The 21,083-nt window shown below is 41.9% G+C and overlaps 1 protein-coding gene across 1 annotated transcript in view; it reads right to left on the reverse strand.

Annotated features, from left to right (window-relative positions):
- Positions 1-21,083, reverse strand: part of CPXM2 (carboxypeptidase X (M14 family), member 2) — a 67,327-nt gene that overhangs the window by 21,446 nt on the left and 24,798 nt on the right. Inside the window, exons 3-5 of the mRNA XM_010008806.1 lie at positions 20,100-20,239; positions 6,810-6,894; positions 6,129-6,279 (exon numbers count right to left, since the gene is read on the reverse strand). Of these exons, the coding sequence (XP_010007108.1) occupies positions 6,129-6,279; positions 6,810-6,894; positions 20,100-20,239 (376 nt within the window). The remainder of the gene's footprint in view (positions 1-6,128; positions 6,280-6,809; positions 6,895-20,099; positions 20,240-21,083) is intronic.

Here is a 21,083-nt window from a genome sequence, read left to right on the forward strand (position 1 = left end):
TATACTGGTGACTGAGAAATGGGACTCATGACCAAACCACTTCTGCTAGAAAGAGACAATATGTTTAATACCACCCAGAATAGCTTTGCTGTTGTAAATATATCCTTCTGTTATGAAAATATAAAAATAAAACATCATAAAACTGCCAGGATGTTGAAGGTTTTCTCTCTCACCACATGCCAAAATACACAGCAACTGGTATTTTTTTCCTGCTTGTTTAATCCCATTTCTCTGAAAGTCTGGCACTTTTTCCATATATCAAACGTTAATATCATGGGAATTACACTGAGTTGTGCAGAGCTGGGAGAAACTTAAAAGAAACTGTGGAGTGAGAATGATTGTATCTCTGGTCCTTCTTCAAAACCAGTGCACAGATTGACAGCTCCCTTGAGAATTAACACCCACATTTTGCCAGGCTCTACTTGAGCCTCTCCTTGGCTCACTGGATTTCTGCTGTGGCAGGAATTCAAATTAAAAAATTAAAAGCTAAAATGTAGAAAGACATACAAGTCTTGTCCACAGCTGGTCAGGTTCACTTTGGCAAAAAAACCCCAAACATTTTCTTTACTAAAACTGAGAGTTATGAAGAAACTCAAGCCACAGAAGAAGTATAATTGAAGTTCTCTTGTTTATTCATGGCACAACCTCAGGCAGTTTCTCTTTCTTCCAAGGAGAAAAGACCCTGCAAAAATGTGGCACTCACTTTTATACAGAGAAATAGATAATTTTTTTCCTACCACTAATCTATCTTTGCATTACAAGCAGAGGTAATTAAGTTTGCAGGTAAAAGTCCCTGGTTACCTTCATATTTCTAGTCTTTGTAAAAGGATTAAGGTCATCTAAAGTACCCAACTACTTTCCAGCACAAGAGCTCTGGGGACTGCCCATAAAAAGTAACAGAGAGGATCAATTGCTTAGTGGTTTGATGTACTGAAGGGGTTTTCTCATATATTATAGCTCTACCCAACACCTCCATGGTGGTGGAGCCCTGATTCCTCCAGTGGGCTTCCAGTTATTGTGCTCCCAACATGTTTTCTTTTTTTTTCCCTCCCTTAGTTTTCAGTGTTCCTTTAACTGGCACTGGAAAGGTCTGAAGTGAGTTTCTCAATGACACGAAGATGAAATCAAGACTCACAATGTTATCAAACTACTCTAGTTTAGTAAGTAGAATTCTCGTCCATTCCCAACACAACCTGCTCATGTACTTCCTTCTCACAGAAGTGAGTTGTAGGGTGTCTTCCTGACAGGGCTCCCAGGCTCCAAAGTGGTGCTCAGATGGTGCTCCAAATGACAATGAAGTCAATCCAAGTGATTTTGGTAAGTTTTTAATAAAAAGAATGTCCTAGGCTCAATCCTTTATACTGTCTTAAAAACCTCAGCATGACATTTTGCAAATTATATTTTTTTCCTTGTTTTTTCTAATAAATGAATTCTACTTCACTAAATTGAACCTGTCACAAATTGCACACATGTGATCTTGAAAAAATCTGCTGGCAGGAATCAGAAGTGAGGTTTTTCCACACAGTCTATTTCATGAGCATTAACATAGCACATTAAATCAATGAAATAAAATTATTCAGCTATTGATAGATTCTTTTCTATGTGTGCTGATGTATAGGCTAATAGCAAACAACTAATTCAGTTAAGGATAATGAATTATAATAATTTTCTACCAGCATTCAATCATTCTAATTATTTCCTAATGTTTGATTCAGATAATAACAGTAATTCTGAGGACTGTTGATGCTTCAGAACAGTATTTTACAAATAAAATATGAAAGAAAGCCTTTTAGTGACACCCACTGCATTGCTGGGGGATGTTCCATGTCTCTCTAAGGAGAAACACAATATATTGGCCTTTCCCCAGAGAATTATTTAATTTGGTCTCATTTTTTGGATCACAGAATCATCATGTTTGGAAAGGACCTCTGAGATCACTGAGTCCAACCATCACCAAAGATAAAAAAACAAACCACCAGAGACACTCCATGAGAAATCACTCACAAAAACCCCCACAGTCTCAGCCACCAGATCATGCCCCGAAGTGCCACATCTACATGTTTCTTGAATACATCCAAGGATGGTGACTCCACCACCTCCCTGGGAAGGCTGTTTCAGTGCCTGACCACACTTTCAGTATAGAAATTCTTCCTGATATCCAATCTGAACCTTCCCTGCTGCAATTTCAGGCAGTTTCCTCTGGTCCTGTCATTACTGGGAGGAGAGGCCAACACCCACATCCCTACAACCTCCTTTCAGGTAGTTGAAGAGAGCAATGAGGTCTCCCTTCAGCCTCCTCTTCTCCAAACTAAACACCACCAGTTCCCTCAGCTGCTCTTCGTATGACTTGTTCTCTAGACCCTTTATCCAGCCTTTGCTCATGCAAACTCCCAAAAAAGTTTTAAATTGGCCAAGATGAAGTTAGAGCTTTGCAATGGTAAAAGCAGAACCCAAGGACTGACTGTCACTCAAAGCAAAACCTTCCTCTCACAAGTAGCTCACTGAATTTAGCACTGTTGTAGAGAGAAACAGTTGTAGAAAGCCAGTTTTATACCAAAAGAGCAGTCCTAGATGTAACCAAGTAGAGTGGCAAGAAAGAGACAAACCAGTAATGAAAACAGGACTGAATGATGCAAAACCCAGTACTCCAGTACAGGAGTTAATCCTTCATCTTGGATTTAAAGTGATGGCACAATCATGATACCAATGATAGATTTCTACATCAGAATTATTAAAAATTAAATTTCATCACAAATTTATTCCATTCAAATAATTGCCTATTGCCTTGAATACTCTACTGTATAAATAAATGCATGAAGAGCTCAGCTAATTTTCTCTCTCTGGGTACTTTTGATCATATGCAGTTTCTTTTTGATTTTTCTGAGGTTTGAGAAAGAAGAGGCAAAGAAAGTACATCCATCCCTCTGAGGCAAATGCAAAAGATTGTGTATGTCAGTCTACATCTATGTAAATACCAACATTTTTTTGGAAACTGGAGAGGGAATTCAATGCTGGTGCTCTTGTCCTCTTTTTTCCCCAGCAAGAAATGGTTGCACTGATCCTTTGCTAGAGGAAGGATTTTCTTGCATCTTTTCTCCACAGCTTAATATTTTTCCCCTTGGTGGAAGAAGAAACCACTTCTGCTCCCTGAAAGATGGTTCTGACACAGTTGGATAACACAGCTTTTTTTTTTTTTCTCTCTCTGTAGAGCTACTGTAATTGTCTAAAAAAGGTTGTTTGTCAAAACTAGCCCACAATGCAGCAAAGAAATCATTTTATGAATAATATATGAGCATTTCACTGATAAAAATTACAGTAATCTTACATAATACGATTAGATAACCAGAAACTTCTCTGTTCCAATTATCTAAATAGCCTTTTCTCACAATTTATCCAACTTCCAGTAGACCTAGCACATGCAGCAGGTTTTATTAACTGAGCCCTACCCACAGGAATGCATCCTAGTTGTCTTTGACCATTTTCATCCCCTTCTGCCAGTACTAACAAGATTTCCTAGAACATTAAGATCTTATTCAGGTTTCTCCTTCGTTTGGTGTTCCTTTCTTACCCTCCATGTGAGCACACATGATGGAAAGCTGATAGACAGTACAGAGTGAATGCAAATTGCTTAATTTATTCAGGGATTAATAAAGAAACAAACCCTAACATTACAAGTTAGGTTACATTACAAGGGAGAACTCACTCTCTACAACTACCCGAAAGGGGTTGGAGCAAGGAAGGGTCAGTCTCTTCTCCCAGGTAACAGAAAAGTAGAAATGCCCTCAGGTTTTGCCAGGGGAGGTTTAGATTGGATTTTAGGAACAATTTCTTCACTAAAAGGGTTTTCAGGCTCTGGCACAGCTGCCCAGGGCAGTGGTGGAGTCATCATACCTGGAGGGATTTCAAAGCCATGTAGATGTGGTGGTGAGGGACATGGGGCAGTGGTGGCCTTGGCAGGGCTGGGGGAACAGTTGGACTTAATGATCTTAATGGCCTTTTCCAACCTAAATGATTCTATGGTTCTAAGTTTAAAAAACATTAAAATAAATTAAAAGCAATGAAAAGTACTTTCCTTCCATCTCCCTTTATTTCTTAGTGTATTTTTCCCTATGCCCCATCTGCCCTTGCATTGCCTCAGGAGGACATGATGTGTGGGAGTTCTAAAACAGGACCAAACTGCTTCTCCTGACAACTTGGTCTCTTGTCTGTTCACACTTGGGGTGCAAGTATAATCTAAACTACACCAGGTAGGCAAGGACACTGAGCATCACGTAGGTCTTCATGGGTTTTTGGAGAGGATGGAGGTGTGTGAGCTGGCAGAGGTCCACCTCCTGGTTTTGATGAATTTAGGAGACTTGCTCAGTTTTATAAGGGAAACCTCTGTCCAAAACCAACTCAATTCCTAGTCCCACAGTTGATGGAGTACGAGAGCAACACTGTCAAGGTCACTGGAGCCACAGCCAAACCAGCAGGGTATCTAATTTGGAACAAGTAAGATGACACCAAGAAAGGGTGAGGAATCCAATTAGAGAACTGCAAAAATTGTCACGTCCCACAGGAAGCAAACGTGCATGGAAAGGCCTCTGCAACCTGAGGAACAGCTTTGTTTTGAGGGCCTTGCGTGCGAGGAGGAAAATGAGCTGGAAGAAAGAAATGTCAGTTCTTTCTGAGCTGAAAAGATGGGTCAGCAGCTTATCAAAACCTATTAATTCTTGCAGTCCAATTACATTTTGAATAAACACACCCCATTCCCATTGTGTTTCTCAATGAATGATTCTGGTATTTTCTTTCAGGAATAAACTGAATCAGCCACTGCAGGCAATTAACTCAATAAATGACTGCCAGGGAGAAGCACTGATGCTGTTTCCATGCTAATCCAAGACCTGCCAGAAGCTGGAACAGCAGTGGAAGTGCAGATGTGTCCTTACCTTGAAAACACCTTCACCTACTAATGTAGTGTAAAGAACTGCTACACTTAAAAAACACCTATTTCAATAGTGACATTTTTGCTCTCCTCTAAGCACAGGTTTATGGAACTGAAAATTATTATAAGACTTTTCCTACCAATTGCTCTACCAAATGGTTTATCTTCTCTGATAAGGTACAGTGGGAAATAAGCAACCCACAGAGTTGGAGTTTTCTAAACCCACAGTTGAAATAAATCACAATCCTACTGGAAACATGAATATTCATGTGCACAGGACACCACTGATCACTGCCATTCCGGTGCATTTGTTACCCCTAGAAAAGCGGTTGTCCAAATGCTGCTAAATTTCTCTGCTTCATGGTAATACACCTACAGGTGAAATTTTATGACAATACTTGCCCCATTCTCCATCAGAGATGTATCCTTTCCATGCCCCAGATTGGTTTGTGGTTCTTTTCCATGAGTAAATATCTAATGGACAAAAAAACAAGCTACCTCTCCTTGGCATGTGAAGACCCTATATCAACAGTGGAATTAGAGGCAGCAAGTGTCTAAACAGCTCTAGGTTGTGTCTTCGCCACAGTTTTTACCAAGGATTGAACCATTTAACTTCACCTGAGACTTACCAAGGATGATGCTGGATTTGTTAAGCCTTGATATTTGCTACAAATTCTTTGCATCCTCAACTCCCCTCCTTCCCCCTTACAAGATAAACACTAGCTCAGTCACAGTATTTGCCTTCAAATTAAATAATGGAAGTCCTAGGGTTTGTACAATGAAATAAAAACAAAACCAAAAAAATCAGACTACATCATAATGGTTCTTTCATGCCTTAGAAGCTCAAAACATCTGCAAGTGACTGTCCCAATACATAATCCTATTGCATCCCTAGAACCTGTGCTCTCAGCAAGATTAAATGCACTGCACTTAGGCCCAAACAACACAGAAAATCTTGTCAGACGATCTGTGCAACCCTGTTCTATTAATAAAGCCACTTACATTTACCATGCAGTTGGATTTGAAGGGTTGTCCTGACATTGCCTGTCTATCCAGACAGATATTGCTGGTTCACTTTTGCATAGCTCTGCTCGCTAAGCTCAGGTATTAGATAAAAAAAAAAAGCACAGATCTCCAAAGGAAATAAAATTTCTGAATCCTGGCACAGGCAGCCATGGCAACATCAACAAGGAAAGATTTTTACCTGGCAAAGGACACCCTAAGATTTCCAGCCTCATGCAGATGCTGCCTTCCTCGAACCAGGAGCGAGGGTTGATCCGGATGTAGCGCGCGACCAGCGGCACCGGCAGCATGTTGAGGACTGGGATCTCTTTCTCACTGTTCCCTGCAAAAATCTAAGCAGGCCAAACACATGGAAAGGGCAAGATCAGTTCTCTGAAAAGCCTTTTTGCACTTTTGGTAATAGAAACAAATAAAGTCACCTGGAACAGCCTCAGGTTGATGGTGGCTCAGGCCAGAACAGCTCTTCTAAGAGCTCAGTTCCCCCATGTCCCTCAGAGAGGGGCAGGGGAGACACAGCTCCACATCTTATCTCCAACAAAAGGCACTTCATGGGCATGAGGTGTCCCCAGGGACCAGCAGACTAACTCTAACCTTTGTACAGGCCATGCAACATGAAATATGTCTCATCACAGGCAAGACCACTGCCAGGGTGGCATTCACATCCCTAGGCAGACACGTGCAGGTTTGTCATATCAGATCTTCTGGTCCCCCTCTGTATTACATGATTAGCTCTTAAAATTAACAGAACCACTGAGACATGTGGCCTTGTCATCTTATACTGTCTCATCTTGCAAGTCTGAACTCCACGTGGACAGCCCTCACTCTCCCCATCTTCATCACACATCTGTTTCATGATACTCACCACGTCTCCAGATTCATTCCTGACAGCAGTCCATGCGTGACTGTCATTGCTCACCAAGACTCTGTAAGAGGTCACCCAGTTGCTCCTTGAAAAAGACAAAGAGTATCTAAGTTATTTTTTCCATAACTTAGGATGACTGCAAGTTATGTTTCATGTCTGCAAGCTTGTAAGACTGTGGAAATCTCACTTGGAAAAGTCATGTTAACACGTGGCTGAAAAAGTGACACGCAAAAAATTCAATAGATTATTAAAAAAAGCCCAGCACACAGAAGCAAATAAACCAAGGTAATATTCTGGCATTCCAGGAGATGAGGGATTTCTGATCTTCTTTCCTTTTATATGCAAATTTTGGGATAAATGTTTTATCTAGAACAGATGCAACCAGTGTTCAAAAATCTTACCTTTTCAGCTACAGAACATTTGTTTTTTCTGTTGGTATTATCACTCAGGATGGAAAAAACCCCAATAAATCCTCTAGGATAAAAAGCTCATTAATATCAACCAGCAAAATTTCCATTTCTTCCAATACAAGAACATCTGGAGCCTGCAGTCACTCTTGTATTTATTAGCAATAGCTAGAAGCAAAGAGACAACTCTGTCTCTGCAGAGCAGAATCCAATTGATCACAGCTCTAAGGCACAATATCTAGATCAATCTTCAGAGGGCTGATCTTTCTACTGGCCTATTATCTGATTTACAGCAAAATCCCCTTGAATCTAAAAAAGCAAAACCTGCATTTATACTTGAATTGTGCCTTATCTGGACTCAGCTGAGTGTGAGGAGAAATAAAATGCTGCTTCCTATATTCTGAGTGGAGTTAAAGCTGTGTAGCTTTTACACCAGCTGAGCATTCCCCATGGTAATGTCTATACAGCTGTGGAGAAGGTAATGCTCCAGCTCTCCTCTCACATTTATTAGTCTGAAAAAGCAGCAGTAATTAATTTTTATCCCCTAACACCTTCCTGGTTTCAATAGGCAGTGACTTAGAGGAGAGTTGTGGCTTAGAGGTATCTTTGTACCATGAAGTCAGTCCAAGATGATTAAATTCTATTTGCATGGATATAAACCGATGGTGCACAAGCTGCAGTTCTCTAGAGGAGTTAGTCATGAAAACAGGTTCTTAGCTGAGCTGCATGAGCAGATTGCTGGGAGTGAAACCAGGGTGAAGAAACTCTTGAGACTAGAAAGAAGAATAGTGGTAATTTGGGAAGTTATGGGGGAAGCAACAAAGTATATGGATCAGGGAGCACCTAGAAGGACAAAAACTTCTAAGAAAAACTTCCCCTTATAGTGCACACATACATACTCAGATTTGTTTGCTTTTCTATTGGAATCAATAAATAATATTAAGAACCTATGGACACACACCCTGACTTCACTGTGCTTATGTTGAAAGAGACAAATTAGCTTTTCTATGTTCACTAAAAGAGAGTCAGGCTTTTGGTGAAGAAAAAAGAAGGGGCAGGGATGGAGCAAGAGCAAATTCATGAGCCACCACATCAGCACAAGTTTATCCTGCTTTGTCTTGTACAAAATAGTGACCTTCAAGTAACATCTAAAGTGTGGGCATCCTGTATAACAGAATTTTGTAAGAAGAGTGGTATATATAGGTCATTTTGAAAAGAACCAGCTCATTTTATTGACCTAAAAATGTTACTGTTATACTAATACTTCCAATCTAGTGCTTTTATTTACCATATCCTTAATTTTCTCACTCACTGCAGTTAAAAAGGTTCAAATTTTCTCCCAAAAGAAAATGTCACACACATTCTACCTTGAGTGACAAGTAACATGCTTCTCAGAAGTACTTTGCCAATTAAAATACAAAGGGGACTACATCTAGTCTCATGTTTGCAGTACAGAAGGGTTACAAAGTGTCACAGGGTGAGATAAATCAGTGCAATATGTCAGGTTACAAACCACATCCTATTAACTGTGCTTGCCTGGAAGGAAGAAGTACCATAGAATAGTCTGGGTTGGAAGGGACCTCGAAGATCACCCAGTCCCAACCCCCCTGCATGGGCAGGGACACCTCCCACCAGCCCAGGTTGCTCCAAGCCCCATCCAACCTGCCCTTCAACACTGCCAGGGATGGGGCAGCCACAGCTTCTCTGGGCAACCTGGGCCAGGGTCTCACCACCCTCACAGGGAAGAATTTCTTCCTAAGATCTCACCTCCTCTCTTTCAGTTTAAAACCATTGCCCCTTCTCCTACCCACTTCACACTTGTGGCAATGCACAATAAAGCCACCACAGTTATCCAGACCCTTCTTCTACCACTGGCCCTAAATGCAAAACTGCCTCTGGGAGCTTAAATTCTTCCCTTTTCCCCCCCAACATCATAAGAAAAACAGCTTCTGCCAATATTAAGCAAACTGCTGTAAATTCAGGTTCCCCTCAGAAGCTGCAACTTCTGCCTTGAAGTCACATTCCCCATGGCAGGGAAGAGGAACATTGCATGGGTTAATGTGTTCAGAGTATCAGGAAAACAAGCAGAAGCCAACACTCAGGGCTGCTGATCAGACAGCTGAGTATCTTTATATCCCAGATATTTCCACAGATACAGAGCAGCAGAAGAGCATTCACACACTAAATCTTCTTGAAAGCTGCAGATTTTCTACACATGTGCGTCACAGGAGGTCTGATGCTTGCAGGAAGCAGATGGACATGTTGCACATGCTTGAACCATCAGCCAGTCTGTTTACAGTCAGCACGGGGCTTCCTGGAATTGAAGAGTTTAATCCCTACATGGTGTTTGGTTTGTTCATGTAGATGCAGCAATCTAAAGTCTTCAGGGAAATCCATCACAGAACCATGGCAGCTAAAGGAAAGTCTTGTGCTAGAAGTAACATTGGGGAATATCAGCTGCTTTGTGGTGTTATCTGATGACAGGAAGATCCCAGATTTGGGATTTGCAAGCTTTAATTCCTGCACCACATCACATCTTTTCAGGGCTCATCAATGGTGAACAAGGGAAAGCTGAAAAAAATCCATGAAGCTTTACAGCACTTAGGATGTCCCTATTGTTGTTTTACAGAAGCCCTTCTGAATTCACTCTATACAATCTCCCTGGACCTGCTATTCTGTTTCTCAGGTATTTGTTGGTTTTATAGAAGCAAGGAGACTTAATCCAGGGAAAGTCCTGTGCCAGCACTCAGAAAATAAGTGCTTTAGTCATCGAGGTTCTTTTTGGCAGGAAACAAGGCAATACAGGAGTTATTGCCTGACCCTATCTTCAAGGGTACTCAAGGTGACCTCTCTTTCATCATCTTCCAGCACAAAGTGCTACTTGCAGACTGGTCCATCAACTCCATCAGTGCCAGAAAGGGATCACAAGGTACAGATTTGACAGGAATCATTTGAATTCAGGTCCTTCCCGTTAATAATACTTTATTTTTAATTTATGCCAATCTTATCTCTTCAGAAGCAGCCTGAGAAATCCCAGAATCCATTGCCAACATTAATCAAGTCATTTCACAGACAGCAAATGCAAAATCAAAATATTATTCCAATTCACTCAATGTGATAGAGCTTATTATTATTTGGTTTTTCTCTGTAATGTATTAGCTTTTGATGAGGCTTAATTCAACACCTTCAATTTTAAATTCAGCTTCTTGTGACGCATGGAAATACCCAGCTAGTTTACTCCCATCCAAAAAAAAGGCAAGCTGAAGAATTAAGTGACTTGTCCAGGGACAGAGAGGAAACCTGAATCAAAGCAAAGAATTAAAAGCAGATCTCCTACAACCTTGGCAGGTTTCTGTTCAGAGAATCAGCTTTTTGTTATCTAACAACATCATCAGGCTCCTGAGCATAGGGAAAGATATCATGATGGGTCCAGAACAAATCTTTCTGCCTTGCCTTCCCCTATATAGCTTGCTTATTTTTCTATGTATTAGACATATGGGTGAATCCCAACTCAGCCCAACACCCAGTGGCTGCTAAACCAGCAGCAGAGGAGGGATGCCAAAAGTTTGGCTGCCCACTCTCCAGCAGGCAAGATCATCACTGGAGACTAACTATTTGGATGCAGTTTTATTTTGTTTGTGCAGCAGCTGCTTCGTGGAATATTTTAAGGCCAAGTTCTCAATTATGGAAAGCTGGATAAGCAACAAGTGAAATAAATCTGATACTCTTATCCTAGACTCTAAGGATGCTTTTCCACACCACTGAAGCCCCACATAAATGATAAAGGTTGGCAGGTGCTGGTGAGAAGAAGCTCACACCCAGAGTGGCAAAGATGCTGGGGATGAGCTGAATTCATATCAACATCATCTACAATAGACTTGGCTCCAGCTGACTACATGATTCTTCTGCTGCCATGATAATCTGATTTATCTGCATTAAAATCCCCTAAAATTAATAGAAACCAAACAGGCACACAAATACATATCCCTCAGTAAGTTGACAAGACAAAAGATATGAAATGGCAGCATCTCTATACCAAAAAAATATTAGGCAAACCTTAGATTAAACTGTACTCATGCAACAGAATCAGCATGCCAAGAATTAAATGGCTTTCTGCTTGTAAAAAGTAATTTGTAGACTCACACAATTAAATGAAAAACCATTAATATTAATATTCCATCATATTTATGATGATAAATTTGTTAATTACCCACTGCCTGGCAGTTTCAAAACCAAGCTGAGTCAAAAAAATGCTCAAGATGACCACAGGTAGCTCAGCAAGTTTTACAAACTAATTAAAATAAATAAGATTTAAGAGATGGAACTTAACTAGCAGGCAAGGGTTTGGGTTTTTTTAATAATTGAAACCCGAATGTTTAATTTTTAAAATTGCTTCTAGCTAACTTAAATGAAAATACTGCTGTGAAAACCAGCTCTTCAGAAGCCCTACGAGGAGAAGCTCAGGGCCAGAATTTCATTTGCTCAGAATGAATTAAGCACAAATTTTTTTTCAAAGCTTTCTCTTCAGTGAGGAGGAGTTGGGTGGGAAATACATTTACATCCCCCAGGGCTGCCGCTTACAGCCAGTTTTTAAACAAGATTTTAATCTCAATTTCTGACCTTCCTAGTGCCAGCTGCGGGTGTTTCCTGTTGCTGTTGCACATCCAGATAGTAACACCTGAAGGTGCCAGGTTTCCTGTGGGGGGTGTCAATGACATCCTCTGCCCCAGAGACTTTATGAGCTTAACACCTGGCATTTCAGGTCACTCTTTGCAAAGGGATGTGTGTTTGGAATTCCTCCCACACCAGACTTTCCCCTTTTCAGATCATCTCTAGCTGCTAAACACAACCAAGCTGTGATTCCTTTTCTTCTAAACCTCCTTTTGTGACAGTTTTCATTTTCCAACCATGTTTGTGCCTGGCACAAACTCTTGTATATCAGTCACATAATTGAGGAAAAAAAAACCTGACCTGCACAGGCACTGCCTCCCTGTGCCTGTCTCCTTCCTGTGAAGGAACTCAGGGAAAATGACAAGCTCCAACAGCATAGAGCTACTGCTGCCATTTCACAGAATGGTTTGGGTGGGAAAGGACCTTAAAGATCATCCAGTTCCAACCCCCTGCATGGGCAGGGACACCTCCCACCAGCCCAGGCTGCTCCAAGCCCCATCCAACCTGCCCTTCAACACTGCCAGGGATGGGGCAGCCACAGCTTCCCTGGGCAACCTGGGCCAGGGTCTCACCACCTTCACAGGAAAGAATTTCCTCCTCATGTCCAACCTCAATCTCCCCTCTTCCAATTTTAACCCATTTATCTCTTCCTCTTGCTACAATCCCTTGCAAAAAGCCCCTCCTCAGCTTTCCTGTAGCCCCTTCAGGCACTAGGAAGGCCACTATGAGGTCTCTCCAGAGCCTTCTCTTCCCCAGGCTGGACAATCCCAGCTTTCTCTGCCTGACTCCAGAGCAGAGCTGCTCCAGCCCTCAGATCATCTCCATGGCCTCCTCTGGACTCTCTCTACATAAGCTCCATGTCCTTCTTATGTTAGGGGCTCCAGAACTGAACACACTACTCCAGGGAATCTCACAAGAGCACATCTGTGAGCATATTTAAAGTAAAGCTGAAGGGGCTCACACCTACCAAGTGTGGCCCAGGAGGTCTGTGCAGAGGAGCTGTTGCCTTGGGACTGGTGAGCAGCCCCTTTCCCCTCCATCCCAGGTAACCCCACACAAACCTTTTCCTTGCAAGAAGCCATAATGCATGTGCAAAGAAACAAATCAAGGCTGTGATTAGTAACTATGAATCATCTGCTGCAGCAGATGCCTGTAGGACTGAGCTCATCTGATTTCAAAATGCCTGTTGGAGTCCCTTCCAAAGGGGGTTAATAAGCTTTCCTTCCTCTTCCAAACATCCCCAGTGAGCCTTGCTGTGCAGAGTGGGTCCTCTCCACACACCAACACCCTTCCCTGTTGCAATGCAGTGGTTGACCAGACAGGAGTCCTCCTCAAGGGGACAGCAGTGACCAGATTCCTCCAAGCACTGCAGGGTGGGTAAGTCACCCAGTTTGGCAAGAGAGTAGTAACTGGAACGAGAGCACCGTGACAAATCATCCTCACAGCAGCACAGCACCAGCTCTGACATTTTCAGTCAAACAAACTTTTGAAGGCATAAATACACTTCTGGGTGTGCTGTCAGAACTCCACCTACGTGGGATCATCTGAGCTGGTTGTAAACTCTGCTTCTCAGCACCAGGAGAGGATACTAAGTACCAAAATCCTGTGTAGGGCACAAGAATCAAAGCACAGGAACTGAAGAGAATAGATGGAGAGCACTCCAGGTTGAAGCTGATGAAAGCTGTCTGCCTTCTGGTGACCTGAAGAGGCTACAGGAAAGCTGGGGAGGCATTTTTTACAAGGGCAGGGAGTGATGGGACAAGGAAGAACAGTTTCAAACTGAAAGAAAATAGCTTTGGGTCAGATATTAGGAAGAAATTCTTCACTATGAGGGTGAAGAGACCCTGGCCCAGGCTGCCCAGAGAAGCTGTGGCTGCCCCCTCCCTGGAAGTGTTCAAGCCATGTCGGATGGGGCTCAGAGCAACCTGGTCTAGTGTCCCTGTTCATGGCAGGGGGCTGGAACTAGATGATCTTTAAGGTCCCTTCCAATACAAACCATTCTGTGAATCTATGAAAACCCATGAGATGGCTCCACCAAGCCAGTGTTTACAGAAAACAATTTATACTAGTATTTAATTGGGTTTCTTAGTACTTAGCCAGTGACATTAATATATCAAAGGAGCTTTTTCTTCAGGTTGCCTTGTAACTCCCATTAATATACTTCCTATAATTTCAGGGAATTTGCAACAATTCACTCTGAGACTTTGACTCTAGTGAAGCTGTCAATCTCTGCAGTCCTGTCACCCAGTCAGGGCAAATAACACTTTGCACTGATTTAATGTGCTGTAACAATTCAAGTCTGTACAGAGCAGCTGCTTGTTTTATTACATAAGTTGTATAAAACATCAAGACTCTTTTGTTGAATATGCTGTAGTTCCATCAGGGTGTGTTTTTGCAGCCTGTGTCTGAGCCTCACAGAATGGTTAAGGTTGGAAGAGACCTTAAAATCATCAGGATTCAACCTTCCTGTTATGAGCAAGGACACCTCCCACTAGACGAGGCTGCACAAGCCTCTTCCAACCTGGTCTTAAAGGTATAGGAGGTTTGACTTTGAAAGTCAATGCCACTTATGTCTGTTGTCCTCCTAAGCTGGACAGGATTTAGAGTTTATTCTACTATTCTGTCAAGAGCAGCATGGTGCTGTTGTAGCTCATCTGTCTGTCTGTGCACAGTGCAAAAAACTGTATTCTTGTCTGTAGAAACAACCCAGAAACCTATGAGTAACCATATACCATCCCAAAAGCTAATGCAGTTACACTGAAGGGGTTGTCATTGCCCTTTATGCTCTCATATGGAATACTGAAGATGTCAAGATGATTATCCCTTCATGAAGCCAATCTTACCACTGAGACCATGGGCTTAATGCCATGAATGGCTGGTAAACTGGGGAGGAAGCAAGGATTTTTACCCTCTTCCAAACAAGGAAGTTTACCACCTTACAGTCCACCAAAATTAGAAGCAAGTCATCTTCACTGACCTCAATTTATCCTCAGTTATATTTCAGAAGGGTACTCAGCTTGCTGCAGCTCTACAATGCCCTAAGGACAGTTCCTCATGAAGAATGCTGAGGGATCATGAAGGGCTTCCCTGCACACAAAGAAGGCCAAGGTTGAAGGTGTACTTATAAAAAAAAATATGCAAAATTATTCCCCTATTCCTCCAGCCTTTTAAGCCCAGTTGAAGGTTTGCAAAGCATATGGACAAACCTCTACCCAAATCAGACACTGAAAACTGCCACCCCCTCTTCTTTTTCTTAAATACAAATATCTTGGACAAAATTTAAAAAAAACACACAAAACCAAACAACTTTAAGATCTTTTATCCTGATGAAAATACTGAAGGAAACATACTTGGAAAAGTCTATTTTGGTTTTTTTTCTAAAGCTTTCAGCATTTTGCTTTGGAATTTAAGCATTCTGCACATTGCTGTCATGCTGCTCTTTCATGACATGCAGTGATAGTACAGAATTTAACACGGTTGAGAGATACAGCTTAATAAAATGCATCATCACAAATACATCTCACTGAAGCATTACATCCTCCTCTAAAAAATCAAAACAAATTGAAGCTTTAGATTACAGTCAGTACACACTGGGTTTATTTGGACATGTGGGTTTTCTCTTGATGCAAAAGGCAATGCTAAATTATCAAGAGATATCTTGGTTTGTGGGAAACATGCTTCTTATCCTTTTTTAGATTCTTGACAAACTGCTAAGAGTGATTAATATTTTTCTTTCCCTCTGTCAAAAAAAAGAGCATATTTTAAACCATCAATCACATCATTGCTCTAAATACATGGCACAATTCCAATAATGCTTCCAGTGTCCCACTCAGCTGCCTGGAGCAGTTATTTATTGATTCCTTGTCCCTAAAACTGAAGGATGAATTGCAGTAATATGAAAAAAATGACCTATATTCTTTCTCCCCCAAATATTTAGCACTAAAGCCTTCTGTAGCCCAGCTATGGCACTCACCCACTTCTAAAAGGTCACATCACTCACACAACTTCATCCAGCCTGAGAAGACAAACAAAGCAGCTCTGCAAAGAGATGTCACCATTGCCTGTCTATCAACTACTGGATACTCAGAGTGAAACAGGGTGAGAACTGTGGTAATGTGGAAGAGACACTGATCTCCAGATGTTCTCAGTGTGTACAAAAGAAATTATATTCTGCCCCACTCTCAAGGTGTTAGTTCTGATTCATATCACCCCACACAGGTGGCACCTCTGTTGTGGGTATCACAAGTGCAAAAATCCAAAAGGTGTCCTGGTTCACCTTGTCTGAGGAAGTCAACATCTGCAGATCTTCTGGCTAATCTAAGCAGAGTTTGCCATTTGTGATGGTAAAAGAACATTTTGCCATGACTTCAGGTTTCCCAGGAAAGCCTGAGGTGCTCAGCAACAGCCCTTGAGCCTACGTGCTTGTTCTGACTGGTAAGAGAAAGAGCTCCTCAAATTAAGCACCTCTTGTTCAAAGCCTGTTTTTTTCTCATTAGAGGAAGAAGAAAGAAAAGCAGAAAGATCTGGCTCCACTGGCTACCATGGAAGTTCAGAGCCAGGCACAACATTTGACTCCGAAGTGTTTTTCCTTAAAAAGGGAAATGATTGAACAATACAAATATTCATCACTACCCAAACAAGGTTTGCTTCTTCCTCCAGTCAGACCATCTGTGCTTTCAAGAGCTCTTTTTGCACCTTGGCCCCTTCCTCCTCAAGCTTCTCATGTCTCAAGCACAAGAACCCTGGCCAGGAAGCAGAGCCACAGCCTGCAGGGGCAGACAGACAAGAAATAGCATTTTTTCTGCCACCAATATATTAGCCCTGGCTACTGCATCAGAAACACAGGACCAGGAGAGGTACAAATCTGATCTAGGCAGAAGCTAAGAGAACACATTCATTTGAAGAAATTTTTCTTCTTTGTTAAAGCTTCCTGTTCAATACAAAAAGAAAGAAAAAAAATGTTGCTTTTCTGATTCTTTATCACTATCACATAACAACACTGGTGAACTGAGCATATATCCTGTTATCTTGATTTCTTTTTATATAATGCTGGGAAAGTCTCCAAGGCTTAAATAAAAATTTTACCTTACCTCTCAAGCTTGGCAGGCTTTTGCTTCTAATGCAGCCCAGATCAGAGGGTTGGTTTTTGGCTCTCCTACCTGGCATAATTTATTCTCCAACAAGTGTTTCTATTAGTTATGAAAGCACCATATCCTTGTCACACAACTTGAGGAAGCTGGGAAGATGCCTCAGGTAACAGATTGGCATCCTTTTTGACAAACTTTCATATCAAACACCCTTTTTGATACCATCACAGGCAGTAGCAAAGTAGAAGAGAGGGAAGCTGATGAGTCCCCTTCGCTTCTACCGCCTGTTTCAGCGAAACAGTCAGAAAAGAACCTGTTCACACCAAAATAAAAAGCCCTACCAGCCTCCTTCTTCTGGACTGGCTTACAAAAGTCAATTCACTGCATGCAACCTCTACAACTATGGTCAGGTCATTGTCTCCCCAGTTTGCCACAAGTAGCAAAGCTTCCATCAGTGCCTCTGAACATCACCTTAAGGCAACTTCTGCATCAAGCTCAGGGGCTCTGCTGTTGTCTGATTAACTTTCCCTTTACAGAGCTGTTCTCCAGCCCAGGGCTTCATGGTTTTTCCTTTTCCCCTCCCTTTCTTGACTGCTGGAGGAACTGGGGTAGAAAGCCATACTGAGAAGATCACTTTTAAGATGTCATAACAGGATTAATTCAGAGAGCAGCACTGTCATCTTCCTGGGTAAGATGTTTCTAGGTGCTGAGTCTCTGGAAACCCCAGGACACCCCTCTTGGCTCAGAGTAAGGCTGCAACTCTTGCAATCATTAACATCTACTGTGGTACCTCAGGGATTACCAATTTATTTTTAAAAGCTAAGGACTTAAATGTGCAGAAGCAGAGCACACAAACCAACTGCACTGATTTTATCTGTCCAATGTGATAAGGTCTCATGGGAGAGATCACACTAACTCTGTGAAAGGAGGCTGGACTAAGGTGAGGTTGGTCTCTTCTTTCAAGTAACGAGCAACAGGACAAGAGGAAATGGCCTCAAGTTGTGTCAGGGGAAGGTTAGATGGGATATCAGGGAAAATTTCTTTTGCAAAAAGGCTGTCAGGCCCTGGCCCAGGCTGCCCAGGGCAGTGGTGAAGTCACCATCCCTGGAGGGATTTCAAAGCCATGTAGGTGTGGTGCTGAGGGACATTAACAGTGCTGGGTTAGTGATTGGACTTGATCTTACAGGTCTTCCCCAGTGAAAACACTTCTGTGATTCAGTGAGTGGAAAAAGAAAATGAGGTGAACCCCAGGGAAGTCAGTCCCACAGCCAAGACTGTAGCAAGAGCTAGCAAGGGAGATGGAGACCATCACACCCTGGCAAGAAAAGCCACCTCCACAACAGTGCCTTGTGTAGACTGGAGGTGAGGAAGGAAGTCACCCCTTACTGGAACTATTTCTCCCCACTTCTCCAGCCCAGTCATATAGAACACGTTTTCCAGGAGGCATTAGCCTGCCCCATAGTGCAGCTGGTCCAGTTGAAACCATCTTTGCTCCTACGAGGCAGTTTGTGCCTGTTTCTTCCCAAATCTAAGTAACAATCCAGGAGGAGCCTAGACCTGCTCTCCCAGCACCAACCCTGCTCTTCCTGCAGACCCTCAGGGTCTGTCCACCAACTCTTTGTGAGGGGAAAAGGGCAAAAGTAAGACTCAGCCATTTAAAAACCAAACAAAGAAGATGACTGTGGACACCAACTATAAACAGAGTGTCAAGTCCTGCTGTAAACTTGCAATAAAGCTGGACTAAAAATAGCACTACAAGACAAGCAGTGCAGCCCTGGTGTTGAGAGGAACAGCATGTCAAGAGCATGAATACCCAAGAGAATGAGACTTTGCTGCAGCAATTACCTACCTAACACAGAACAATGTGGAATAAATATAGAAACCTTATTGCCAAAAAGGCTCCTACTCCCACAGAAATGCTAATAGAAATGAAAAAAAACCCAGAAAATTAAGATAAAGAGGGGAAAAAAAGACTCTCAGCTACAGTGGTATTTTTCTGGTTTACCTTTTATTATAAGGCACATTCATTTTCTGAAGTGAAAGTCCTGGCCAGAACAGGTCTAAGGCTGTGCAACTCCTGGATACTTGGTCAAAGGTTTGAGCAGCACAAGCAGGATTATTTGCTCAGATACCACAGTGACACTCTAAGAGAAATTAAGAGACTGAACACACACTGTAAAGACCAGGGAAAAAATGAACCATCACCTCCAGTTCCTGCTTGTTCTGGCTGCTTGCTGGATTCCTCATACAGTTCTCACCTCACCCACACTGGTTTTATTAGAGTATTTGGGGCACCTACACTCAGAAGCAGGACACAAAGGAGTAAATGCACACAAGTCTGTGCAAAGCAGCTCTTTCCCAGTGCCACATCCTTGTTCTGCAACACAAGCAGCAATCAGGAAGCTCAGGGTTGCTTCCAGCAATGGGAGTGGGGAGCACTCTCAAACCAAAGCTCCTGAGACACATGTGGTGGTTTGTCTCCTCAGACCAAGGCAGCAGGGCAGTTTGCCTGACATATAGGGCAAGTTCTCCTTCCTAAACTATTTAGCAAGCAGTCCTGAACTGCCTGGAGTCCTCCAAACATCCATAACCACAGCACAACAGACCTGCTGCCCAACACTGCAGTCCTGTTCAGAACAAACTAAGGAGGTTTTGGTCACGTTACAAATTCCTCTATAGAACAAGTACAAATATAGAATTTGCTTTAATGATTCAATTAAGAATCCTGTTCCTTTGGAATGTTACCATTTATTTGATGATTTCTTATGCATTAATAAATCTCAAAGATCACTGGTTTTTCTGTAAGATGATAAACTAATCAAATTTTTTAAAAAGAAGCTTTACAGAAGGAATTTTTACAAGGTGAGTATAGAGACATATAACCTGTATGAATCATGCTGATTCCTTTTCCAGATGTAGATAATCACTATAGAAGCTTCCTACCCTGAAGCTTGATTATTATGGCATATGTAATCACTTTGCTTTTCACTGTTCCTCTATTCAGGTACTTCATGTCACACATTGCCATTCTGGCTTTTTTCCTCAAAAACCCAGAAAATAATAGAACATTAATTCCTTGGTCTGCAAGCTCAGAATCTCATGGACAAAAGCAACCATGTACTTACGACCAGAGAGAGTTCCTTCCTTGAGTGATGACTCCAGTGAACTTTGTTAGCCTTCGAGCATCTACTTCAATCCACTGATATGGGTCATTTCTTCCTGCACACCAAGCACCATCATAAAAATCATTTTCGTTAACACCTGCCTGAAAACAAGGCAAAACTGTCTTCATAAATCAGAACCAAGGAACTGAGGGTCTTCCATGGGAAAAAGAAAAGAACACATGGGGTCATCATTCATTTTGCTCACTCCTTGGGTGCCAGTTTAGAACCCCCAAGACTGTCATTCTCAGCAGCTTTATGGAGTGACCAAAATATTTTCTTGCTTGAAGTAGGGAGGGGAAAAACCAGTTCTGATCTGTGTAGATAATGGTCAGTGCTGGAGCAATCTCTTTTCCCCTGGAAGCAGCAAAGGAGTTTGAAGGGTATATGGAGAGACTAATACCATTTCTCACCAATTTTCAGCCCCAGAATTGTTCATTTTCATCACTAGGGATATTCAAGCCTTAAGTAAAGGTTGAGAATTCAGGAGTGCCCAGCTGTACACCAACTTGTGTACCCAATCTATATCCCAATTTACACTGGCAAAACCACCAAACAGCCTTCTCAATATTTTCAAAGAAATAGCTGCAAGGCATTTTGAGCAAGCTCTATGCCAACTAGATCTAAAGTAGCATTTAAAGATAAATATCTAAGGAACTCAGATGTTATGTATCTTATTACTAAAGCCCAGGAAATGTTTTGCACCAAGCTGGCTACTGCTGTAAAGAGCACAGAAGCTTTTCCACATGGTCCTGAGGCTACATGTATTTTTATTATATTTCATCTGTGTTTAATGTGGATTTATCATTGCCATCCATGCAACTCTAAAAATGGATGCACATTATTTCCCAAATATAAATAGAGAGTGTGGAAGACTCTGTAAATATATGTTAAAGATAGATCTTAAAGCTCTGGTGTACAGTGATTGTGAGCTCAGTGTTATATTTT

Source organism: Chaetura pelagica, unplaced genomic scaffold (assembly GCF_000747805.2).
Source record: "Chaetura pelagica isolate M959 unplaced genomic scaffold, ChaPel_1.0 scaffold102, whole genome shotgun sequence".
Classification (NCBI taxonomy): Eukaryota; Metazoa; Chordata; class Aves; order Apodiformes; family Apodidae; genus Chaetura; species Chaetura pelagica.